This window comes from Myotis myotis, unplaced genomic scaffold (assembly GCF_014108235.1).
Source record: "Myotis myotis isolate mMyoMyo1 unplaced genomic scaffold, mMyoMyo1.p scaffold_m19_p_1, whole genome shotgun sequence".
Classification (NCBI taxonomy): domain Eukaryota; kingdom Metazoa; phylum Chordata; class Mammalia; order Chiroptera; family Vespertilionidae; genus Myotis; species Myotis myotis.
In genome coordinates, this window is record NW_023416313.1 from 170,925,775 (window position 1) to 170,938,173 (window position 12,399).

General features: G+C 36.5%; 1 protein-coding gene across 1 annotated transcript in view; it reads left to right on the forward strand.

The window, feature by feature from the left end:
* Window positions 1-12,399, forward strand: part of UNC13C (unc-13 homolog C) — a 558,354-nt gene that overhangs the window by 248,464 nt on the left and 297,491 nt on the right. Inside the window, exon 8 of the mRNA XM_036302049.1 lies at window positions 1,216-1,435. Within this exon, the coding sequence (XP_036157942.1) occupies window positions 1,216-1,435 (220 nt within the window). The remainder of the gene's footprint in view (window positions 1-1,215; window positions 1,436-12,399) is intronic.

Below are 12,399 nucleotides of genomic sequence, written 5' to 3' on the forward strand. Positions count from 1 at the left end.
TATCCAAACAAGCCTCTTTTTCTATTGATTGACATTTGTTGATAGAAAAATTTATCACCAACACTATTATTTTGTATTTACTCGATTTTTGAAGTCTGTAAATGTTACCCTCATACAATTGGATCTTCAGATAATACCATAGATAGGGTAGAGAGGAAAGTGAAGCTTAGAGACCTTAAATCGTTCTGTAGATTATAAGACTCTTGGCAGAACATTCATTCACTTCACAAAATAATATGTCATGCCCCTATTATGTGCCAGGGTCAATGATAGGCACTATTTAGGCACTAAGGAAAGAAATATGAAAGACAGTTATTGTCTAGCATAGCCCATTTGAAATATCATGTGATGGGACCTATGCTAGGGGTCTCAGATCTCCTAGCTACCCATTCAGATTTTTCCACCCCACCAAAGGTTTGTTATTAGAAAGTCATATGCTATGAAAAACTATCTCCTTTTAAAATACAAATTACCATGGGAGTGTGCCACATTTAACCTTTATCTGCTGCAATTCCTTTCTTGTGAATTAGTTGTTCTGCTCTTTCCTGCAGGATAGGCAATGAAAGCAGTTCTTTGCAGAAAGAACTATAGAAACATAGTTTAGGGATGGGGAGGTGTGAAGTGTCAGGGAGGGTACAAAGTCATTTTAGAGAGGCTTGGGTAGGATCCAAAAGAGTGCTGAGGATGATTCTAGAAGGTAAGGGTCAGCATTGAGAATACAGTTCATCCACTTTACAATTTACCATGAATGAACCTAGACTAAGGATATTAATATAAATTCTTTTTTTAAATTAATATTTCCTGGGCACATATTTAAGCCTGAGACTAGGTTAGGCTCTGAGGATCCATGTAGCTTTGAACTAGACTGGTTTCATCCTTGTCCTCATTGAGATTAGAGTATAGCAGGGACATGGACATTGTCAAGTAATTTGAGTTCTTTAGTGCTATTCAAGAAGTGGGTACAGTAGAGCCCAGTCCAATCTGGTAGATGAGGGAGTTCTTTGAGTTCATATAATTGAATTGGGCCCTAGAACACTAAGAGAAGAGTGAGTGAGCAGAATTACTGTGCTCACTGTCTTCACTTAAATCAGTAATCAGGGGACTCTGTCAAAAATAGCATTTTCAGGGAAAAGTGATACAAATAGTTTGTTTTATGTTGAAATTTTCCAAATGCATTGATTTGGCTTGCCTGGGGAATTTCTCTCTTCTTCACAGAAAATACATGTCTTCAAGAAGACCTTGCAGGCATTGATCTACCCCATGTCTTCCACCACCCCACACAATTTTGAGGTCTGGACAGCCACGACACCAACCTACTGTTACGAGTGCGAGGGGCTCCTGTGGGGCATTGCCCGGCAAGGCATGAAGTGCTTGGAGTGCGGAGTGAAGTGCCATGAAAAGTGCCAGGACCTCTTGAACGCCGACTGTCTGCAGAGTGAGTACTTGGCTAGGCCGAAGAGGTGGGTTTGTGGCGCCCTCCTTATCCTATATATTTTCAGGTTAGTCCTCTTCAGCTCTTGCTAGTTTTCCTACCACGTATGCAAAGAAACACATACTGCCCGTTCGGTCATGTAGTTGAACTTGGTGCGATTCCTACAGTGTTGAACTCACTCGGCACAATTAGATTTCTCAGAGTGAGTACCTAGAGTACAATTGCACTGACATCCAGTAGAAAACTTTACAGGACTCCCAGTTGATTTTCTCATTTTACCTCATCATAGCTCCAGGGGGGTAAGTGAGAATTTGTAGAGTCATGTTCCTTAAACAGGGGCTAACACACCCGCCCCCGTGATTCCAGCAACTGGAATTTTTTCCAAGCCTATTTGTGTCTGATTAAAGGAGCCATCTTCTTCTACATCCCATGCACAGGCCTTAGATTGGGAGGTCTTGTGTTTGAATGTCAAAGACAAACCAATGTTACCAAATACATGACCTTAATCAAGAATTTTAACTTTTTTTTTTAATATATTTTATTGATTTTTTACAGAGAGGAAGGGAGAGAGATAGAAAGTTAGAAACATCGATGAGAGAGGAACATCGATCAGCTGCCTCCTGCACATCTCCTACTGGGGATGTGCCCGCAACCCAGGCACATGCCCTTGACCGGAATCGAACCTGGGACCTTTCAGTCCGCAGGCCAATGCTCTATCCACTGAGCCGAACTTGTTTTGGCAAGAATTTTAACTTTTTAGGCTTTATTTTCCTCCACCAAATGAACAGGAATCACAGATTTGCCTCAGAGAGTTATTGGAAATAGTCTCTTCTAATTGTCTGGCACACAGTAGGTGCTCAATGACTCTTAGTGGCCCTTCCTCGCTTTCACACTTCCAAATAGGTGCTAGTTGTGTCAACCTTCATGACATGTGCTACCTTAAATTTTTTGTTTTCAAAAAAATAATTATTATTTTTACTGATACTTTAGATCCAGTCCAGAAATGTCAAAATATCACACTCTACAGTACATATTACTGACTTTCACTGCCTTATTTATTCGGTCATGTGTGCTGACCTTAAATAAGTTAAAAAAAAACATTGCCTGAGAAATATATTTAAACATGGATTTTTATTTGCAAATAATGTTTTGTTTTGTTTTTTCACATTTAAACACTGTCCCCTCTGTTCATTGTTTATATAAATGTGGTCAATGTAAGGTTCATGGGTTGCTAAGGGACAGAGGAAAATGTCAAAGTAAGGATTAAATAAGAAATGCTTTCACGGCTGGCATTTGTAGTAACAGGAACATACATTCTATAATTTTCTCTACCTGATTAGTATTCTTCCTACACAGTCCGATCAGTTTGAGTCTAATAGTAATAAATGTATTTTCTTAGCAAAAAAATAAAATAGTAGTAGTATTTCTCTGGGATACTACTGAAAAAAAAAGTAATATATATATATATATATATATATATATATATATATATGTAAAAATTGCTCAGCTAATTTACTTAAAGTTTCATAATTAAATTAAAATCCAATTCATTTGTTTAGAAAATGAATTGTAAAATAGGCATCTAAGAAATAAGCTTATTAGGTCAAGGACGTTTGAAAAACAGATAGGAAAAGTATTGCCATCTAGAAACAAATGGCTTGAATCCCTTTAAAAAATGATACAGCTCATACCTGAGAAATGAGCTTATCCTTCTTTCAATCTTTTAAAGAACAGAAATGCCACCCATTTATTAAGCTTTAGAAGCATTTTCATAATCCATTTCCTTTTCTTAAGACAACATATATTATTGGATTTTGGCCAATAAACTAGGCAAATTTTTCATTGAGGTTATTCATAAAAATGCACATATAAATGGGAAAAATCAACAATAGTTCAGAAAAATGAGAGTAGATATATATGTTCCAGGAAGAGGGTATTTTTTTTAACACCTCCCTTTTTTGCAAAAAAGCTCCCTTCCACATTGAACACAAATGGGTTTCCAAGTACATGAATTCAGCTTTACCACTTTTCACAATAACTATCAAATTTAAAATTCTCCCTATGGAATTAGTGACATTTCTTTAATAAATTTCTCTTGATCATTGCTTTAAGCTAGATATTTACAGTGGGAACACCTTGCGTGAGATATTTCCACGTATGCCATCATTGAAAAGGAAAGAATAAAAAATTAAGAAGTTAAGAAATATCAGAGTTGGAAGGTGTAGCTAATGCAACCTCCTTCTCAAAATGGTCATTCAGTCTCTGAACACCTCCAAGGAAAATTTAATACCTTGATAGACAGCTAAATTCATCACTAGTGTATGAATTAAAATTTGAACTAAGCCCTTCCTGCCTCCTTTAACTTCTATTATTTAAGCCAAATCTTACCTCTAGAGAAAACATTTAATACATTGATTCCATTGCATATAACAGTTTTCACATACTTGAAAATAAATTTTCTTTAGGTTTCTAGGACTCATTTATTGGCTAATCCTTTTCTGCAGTCTGTCAATTTACACACATATTCTTTCTCTCACATGCACAAAGGAAATAAAAAGTCTTTACACGTGGTTTGACCAATGACCCATGCAAAAGAGAGAGTATTTAAATTTACTTCAAATTGAGTTGAGTTTAATATTTCATTTCCATCAAGTGTTGGGTCTGTGACTTATACATTTGCAGTCAAGTGGGATCAAATCAGATTATTATAAAATCCCATTCACTGCTTCAGTACTTCTTTGAAGGTTCGGAGCTATAGAAAAACATCAAAAAAGTTCCCCGAACAGTCTCATCTTAGCTCCTCTTCGACTAAGTTTACTTGGAGGTGCTTCTTATACTTGTCTGTCTTCCTGGCCCAAAGGCTTTTAGCTATATAGTTATAGGTGGGAACAGAGGCCTGAGAAAGAGAACTGGCTTTTCTTTCTGTTTCAGTTCCAGACAGTGGCAGTAGCCAGGGTCTCTCTGCCCCTCCCCCCTTTTTTTAATTAACTCATTTGGGTCTTGCTATCTAAAAAGACCTTTTTTTCTTTCTGATTTCTGTAAAACCTTAGGTGGTTGAAGAATTGAGATGTTAGTGACCTTGAATGATGTTAATATAACCCGTAAGGAACTTGCTATTACAGTTATGGTAGCAACTTTAATCTTGAAAAAAAGTATATGTTGGCTGGAATGAGGATGTGTGCAGCATGAAGCAGATGTTGAGGAGAGATCATATGTAAAATATTTTCTTTATCTTTTCAAAGTGGTAAAGAGACAACTTCAATATTGGAAAAAATATTGGTATCTAACCCAACTGGCCTTTACTTTCTTACATATTTCTTAAGAAGGAATCCCAGAGTCCCACTGAATAAGCATTCTGCCTAATAAGGATGGAAAGTATTTCTCCAAAAGTTAAAGAAAGCAGCATCTCATGGGCGAGTTTGTTTGTTTGTTTGTTTTTGTTGTTCTCTGTGTTCCCCGCTGACATTGTATAAAGCTCATGTGTCCTAATTATTACCCAGTGCAAGTTCATAACATTGGAAAGTCTGGCCAGGGTACTCCTGTCTGCAAACTAGGTATTGATTCTCTTTCTTTGTATTTGTGTTGCCACATTCTGCAATAGTGATAGCTTAAGGTGGTTATTTGTATGTAGCAGCTTCTGTGGGTGGGAGCTCTATGCTGGGCTTTCAGAGCACAAAAGGAAGTAATTGATGTTGTCCCTCAACTCCAACCTATTTTCTAAAACTTAATTCAGATGAATAGATGTGAACACATATCTTGGAAACTTTTGACATCTACTCTTTAAACAGCAATTATACAAAATATGCTAATGTGATGAATACTCAGGAAGCTTAGAAGTAGAATTCTGCGTATTCACTGCTATACAAAGAGACCATAGCATTTATTTCCCCAGAACTTAGACACATTTAAGCACTGGTAGCTGCTTAGTAAATGTCAGTTTATTAATGAGGACCTAAGAACTATAGTTAGAAATGTCATGTAATGATTTAAAGATCATTCTTTCATAGAACCATAGATTTTTAGCGGAGTCTTTAAGATCAGTGGATTGGATTTCACTGAGTTCACACAATTTAGTATCTTGTCAAAAAAAATAAAAAGAATCAAGTGGATATTATAGTTAGAGTTAGAACTCAGGTTTTTGCCCTCCAAGCACAGTATTCTCTCCTAATTTATAAAGAAATATACAAAGTTGGCCCTAAGGAAAGAAAATGAAAGTTGTTGAATTTTATTGGTAGTGCTTTTCCAGTCTCGCATAGAGTTCCCCTGTCTGTAAGACATCCCGTGCTGCCCAGGTAGATCTTGGCTTCACAGAACTTCCCATCATGATGATGCCTCAAGCACAGCCCTATCACAACATGCTATTGCATTGACTCTTCAACCACACTAAAGAGGAAATAACCTGATGCATTACTGTGGGTAAAAGTGGAATCAGTAGTTAAGTTACTTTAATACAATGGCCAGTTCCTTAACCCAAAAGAATAAACTAATAATGGAGTATTTTCAGTTGCTGGGGCTTCTGTAGGGGGATGAAAGGGTAACTATGTCTTATATTACGTCATACAGGTATCAACATAAACATAAGAAAGATCTAGTTTCTCATCCTGCTACTACTGGAATTTTTTAAAACCTCTCTGAGCATCGTTTTCCACAGGTGTGAAAGGAGCTGGTAATACCTCTTAAGGCCCTCCAGCTAAAGACTAGCAGGAACACACTCGTAGTTTTAAAAGTTTAGTTTATTACCCATTGCTGAAGGGAGCATGCAGAGCAGGGTGAGCTGTGTAGTGTCTCAGTGAGAGGATATAGCTTTCGACTCTGAAATTTTTAAAAAGAAAGTATCTGGATAATGCTTATGAGATGTAGTAGCTTTGACATACAATTCTGTGAGTGGATTCCTGATTTTGTCTTTTTTAATATGCAATACTAAATGTCAGTGTTTACAATTACTGAGACAATTGAATATGGTGGAGGTGGTGGAGGTGGAGGGGGGAGAAATGTTGCTTTTTGTTGGTTTTTGGACCCAAGTTCACTAACAGTGAAGTCACTTCATAGAAGGTGGCAGTGAGGGGGCCACCCTTGGGAGTGGGGGACGATGCTGTGCTAGAACTGTGTTCCTCCAATTATTGTTCTGCTAATTATCAGTCCTTTGTCGGTTTGCCAGAAATCCTGTGGAGTGTGTGGCTTTTATTATAGAAGGAAAAAAGGAGGTGGCTGACTTGAAGACTGGGGGAGTTGCAGGTTGGTCCTTGAAAAGAATAAAGACATGTTCAAAGAGGAGGGTTAAGATTATCTTGGGTGTGGAGCAACTAAAGAGAAAGGGTAGGAAATACTAAGTACATGTCCACCTACATGATCTCATGGGAAATAAAAACAGAGAGGCACCAAAAGCAAGCCCACCTACGTGATTTTACTGGCAAAGAAATGAAAAACAACAAAGTTTTTCACATACAGAGTCCTAGAGAGGGAAATGCCTCAGTACCGGGCCCTCTGTGCTTTTCATGTATGCTAACAAGGTGCTCCTCTGGGTTCACCAGCCCCGAATGCAGGTAAGGATTTATGAATGTAAAATAACAATCATTACATTTATTATTACCATTATATGTATTATTTTCTTTAAAATATCATAAATACCATGTATAATATAAATAATACTCAATATTATAATAAATATTTATTATTATTATATTTTCTAGTTTCTTGAACTCTATTTTTTTTTATCTTCAAGCACTTCATTGGCTCCCAATGAGCAGAGTTATGGAGCATTTAGCATATGGTAGACATTGCGTGTGGCCTTGTACTTGGGAGAGTTTTCAAGGAGTTGCTTCATGGGTCAAGTACAGAACCATAAAATTTCTCAATGTGTAATTCCTTAATAAGTGCTTGTATCTTCACCCTTTTGACATTCTGAAATCCCTATACATGTCCAATTATTAATATTAAAACTATAGCCATTTTCTCATTTAATCCTTAAAAAGACTCTGTTAAGGAGGGTACTATTATTTTTTTCTTTTGTTTTTCAGATGAAGAGATTAAGGTTTACAAAGATAAAGTAACTAGCCCAATTTCAAATGGTTATTAATGACAAACCAGGATTCACACCCAAGACTGTTTCCTCTATACAAAAGCATCATGAGCCACTATGCTTTTTTTTACCTTATTTAAAATTGATTTTCTTGTTATATTCCTTCCATTTATATTTGGACTTATGCCCTTGTTTTACACTGATGACTAAGTGCATGAGATATATAGGCCAACCAAATTCTGCTTTCTAGTGATGGGCACACAGTTTTTGTTTTCAGAAAATTCCAAATTCAAAGCCAGGGGCGAGGTATAGTTTATATCTACATAATGTGCTCCCACAGCACATTTATCATTTTACACTAGATGTATTCTTGTTTATTGCAGGATTATGGCCTAGCACATTAAATGAGACCCAGCACTAAATTAGTTAAATATAGGAATCATTTTATTTTAGGCTCCCCTAAGAAATATTTTGTCTTCTTTATATATTGAGTGTATCCTATTTTCCAAGCAGTATGCTAGAGACCTGGAAAGCACACTTAAGTTAATTAAGGTTGGTCTTGCAGGCTAGCATATAGGATATATGTATTTTTCAGGTAGCTGTGACAGTGCTGATTGATACATATTCAATAATTTTGTGAGGCATTTGCTAAAATCCTCCATATTAAGCATAGTTACACCATAAACATCTGCTAATGCTACAAATCAAGTTTGTTGTTTTATTGTTGTTGTTTGTTTGTTTTTTCTGTGTGTGGGTGGGGGGTAGGGGAGTAGGAGTAGATGTGACCACTGAGTTTAGAAAACCTCTTCATCTGTTAAGGAAAATATAAGATCATTTGCTGAGATTGGAGGGTAAGGGGGTGAGCTAGGTGGAGAGAGCTGAAGTGTTTGGAACAGCTGTTGAGGAAAGTAGGCGAGAAGAGGCTGAGACCAGGGAGAATATTGCAGTTGGTACGTATAGATAGATAATTATTTGGAAGATGCACTAAAATTGTAAATTGCCATATAAAGGTGGTGAAATTGTGAATTTCACATGAGATTTATATTTTGGGTAATAAATAAAAATTGGCTGTCTCATTAAATTATGTAGAAGAGAATTGTGTGGGATAAGTTTGCCTCTGTTCAAGGTCAAATTCTTTTGCAGTTTTGCTGATCATAATTGTATTGACTGATCTGTCAATTAATTGTTTTAAAAATAACAATGATGCATTACATTTGTACAATGTATTATACTTTACAAAGTGCTTTTACTATACATTATCTCTTTTTATTTGATTTCTTTTTTATCTCTGGTTGACATATTACTATATTTCAATTAGGTACTAGACTAGACACTTTGAAGGAAGACTCATATAAATGCAAATCTAACTTTATCTCTGATGACTTTGAGACAAATATTCAGGACAATTTGTACCTATTTAAGAAATAGTGTGTGTGTTTTAAGACAATATATGTGGGTTTACACAACAGGGCAATAAAAAGTATTTATAGGTTAGTGACAAAACTTAATTATGGATTATCTCTGTATCTCTGAACTAAACAAATCAAAGTTGAATTATTTTCTTCAGATCAAAAATATAAAAGTAGAACTTTTAAAAAGTTATATATATAGGATGTCCTCCAAAACTGTATACATACACTTTGGGTAATTATAAAGGGAGTTTTTATTAAAATACATTTTATTTTCAAAATTGAGCTATCAGCTGTTAAGGTGTGTATACATTTTGGGGGGACACCTTGTATATTTCCTAGAAATAACAGATAAAAGGCTTAAATATATGTTTCTGCTAACTTATTCTCTTAGCCTGGCATTTTCACAAGTTGTGGGTCTATTGTTTGTACAAGTTAGAGATTTTCTACTCCAACATCAAGAGTATTTGTGAATGTGATGCTTTCCTAATTAATTCTTTAAAAGAATTCAAGGAGCAATTGTTAAGTACAGAGATTTGATTTCTTTAAATGAAACATCTGTTGACATTCCAGCCTTGAATTTAATAGTGTTCACTTGAATGAGCATTTATTATGTGGTGGTGGTCAACGGGCTCTTCCTAAATTTAAAAGAAGAAAAAAACACTTCAAAAATATATTTAACTCTTGGAGACTTTAATACTTTTTCCTGGAGCTGTTGGGAAACACTCATTATCACAAAGATAATAGTTGCTCAGAGTATTGGAGGGAGTCAACATTTTTAAGATACTTCTCTTTGAACATTCTTAGAATGGCCTTTGCAAACCAAACATTTGGGACACTTTTAATCTTGTAGGTAACTTTTCAAGCCATCACTGTTCTTTCTATTTAATAACTATTCCAGTTCTTATAAAATCTGCTCATTGAATAATCCTGTTATTGGTGGGGTGCCCTCTCTGTCCCCACCTGTTACTGGTAAAAGTGGAGCTCTTGGCGTGCCCCAGGGAAAATAATGTCCTGCCCCATCAGAGGATGAAGTACCACGGAAAGCTTTATTGGTGTAAAATTAAGAGGGTTCCCCTCCAAGGTCCCATCTCTCTTTGTCTCCCCGCGGAAAAAGTCCAGCGGTGTCTTCACAGGGCAAGAGTTTCCGCTCCATGTTCCAGCACAGTCCAGCCAGCATCTGGCAGCTTAGCTCCTGTTCCCAGCTGCAGTCCATCGCACGTGGGGTCCACATGGCTGGGGCGTGCATGGGCAAGTGTGGCTTACAGAGCAAGTGAGAAGCAGAAGAGCAAGGGCAAACAAACAAGAGAAACACAATTCTTGGGGATTAAAACTGGGAGCCTAACCAAACAACCCTTCAGGATTGTGTGTGCTTGCAGTGGCTCCACTCCTCTAGTCTAGTGATGGCGAACCTATGATACGCGTGTCAGAGGTGACACGCGAACTCATTTTTTTGATTAATTTTTCTTTGTTAAATGGCATTTAAATATATAAAATAAATATCAAAAATGTAAGTCTTTGTTATACTATGGTTGCAAAGATCAAAAAATTTCTATATGTGACACGGCACCAGAGTTAAGTTAGGGTTTTTCAAAATGCTGACACGCCGAGCTCAAAGGGTTCGCCATCACTGCTAGTCAGTTGTCTTTCTCCCAGCTTTCAATGACTGACATGCACCTGTCTTATGTCACCTTGACTTCACTGCACACGTGCCCATCTTCCCCTGTGTTGGACCCCTATCCCCAGTGATTTACAGGGAATAGGCCTGTGGTTCCCTAGGGGGTGTGTAAAACTACAGCTTCCAGGCGAAGCTGCCCAGAGGACTATGTTTACAATGCCTGCCCTTTCCTTTGCTCTCTTTCTATTATTAATATTAACTAGCTAGTTAAAGTGGTGACCATTGCAACTGGTGTTTAGTCTAGCCTAAATTAATTTTGCTGTTTAAGAATTATGTGCTGTGAAGTTATGCCAACGTAAGCAACATCCAAACCTGTAAGAATTTTTATGAGTTTATTTGAGGCAAACTCATGATAATTGCCAGGAAGCAAAACCTCGCGGGACTGAGAAAATGCTCCAGAAAAGGACATTTGTGCATCTTATTTTATGCATTACAATCAAAAGAGGAGGCATAAGTGGGTTACATGAAATCTATTGGTGATAGATGAGGGAGGCAGGAGAAAGTAAAGTGAGGGACAGGAGGAAACCTCTGGGATTGGATAAAAAGTAAAATGATAGACACATTTATTTTACACAGGGGGGTGCAGGAAAGTTAACAGTTAACAATTAACACAGTAACAGTAAGAATGAGGGGATTTGTGTTCTATGCTCTGGTACAGTGATTGTGCTTTGAGGGGAAATTACTTTGTTGGTACAAAGACATGTTTATCAGGTATGTTATCCTAGATGCAAAAACAGGACAGACTGGATCAGTTAAGACTGACTTTTGTTAGGGAAAAATACTGCCCTAGGACATGACTACTGCCATGAATTGCTTTTAAAAGAGTGTTAATTTCAGACCATCCTATTTGGTTACTTTAGGTCTCTGAGTTTGTACAGCAGCCATGCAGGCCTTCCCTGAGCTTGTCAGGTTTGGTATGTGGCCCCTTTTAGTCCACAGTTATTGATAAATTATAAAAATGCTTAATTGCTTAATGGTACATAATGTACAAATGTGTAGCTGTTCTAGGGCATGTTTTAACAGAGGACTAGGGCATTTAGAATGGCAAATTACTTTAAATGGAATGCACTAATTTATAGTACTTTTTTTTAAAAAATGTGACTTGTCCTCAAATGTTCTTTTGTGTGTTTTTTATAATATTATTATTTAAGATAATGGCTGGGAATCTGTTGTTTCTACTAGTACAATGCACCTCTCTTTTAACTGTCTCTAATTACACCTTGATTATTACTAATAAATTTTTCCACTTTAGTGAATAAATGTTATACTTTAAAATTAATAAAGGTTTTCACTAAATGACCGCAGTCAAATTGTATACGAATTTATAAAAAGGAAAGTTAGTAGTTGACCTTTTCTCTTTTAGCTTCTATACTTAAATTGGCTTAAGATTCACAGAATTCGTTTGAAAAAAGTTTACTGAGGCTATCCTTTTAGAAGGAATTGTGCAGGTAATTCATCCCATTTAATCTTAACGTTTTATGAAATACTGTATGAGTATACCTATTTTCAGAAATATAATATTTCAAAAAATCTAATACACGTTGGGAATCCTGAGTCAGGTAGAGGCATATTGGAACAATTACTAGCTATGAACACAAGTTTCTTATTCTTTTCACTACATCTTAATTGCTTCTGTGCCAAAAAAATATTTGTTTTCAGCAGTGGCAGTTCCTATAGATGGGCTTTTGCTCTCTCACTTCAAACTCACTAAAAAACTATGAGAGTTGAAATCATGGTTCACTAGTTACTTGTTCTGTAATACTGAGCAACCCAGAGGCTAGACAAAGCGCAGAGAATATCTGTCTGGTAATTGGAAAAGGTAAGGGATCCAAGAATGAACTATTGGAGATACTTCACTGCC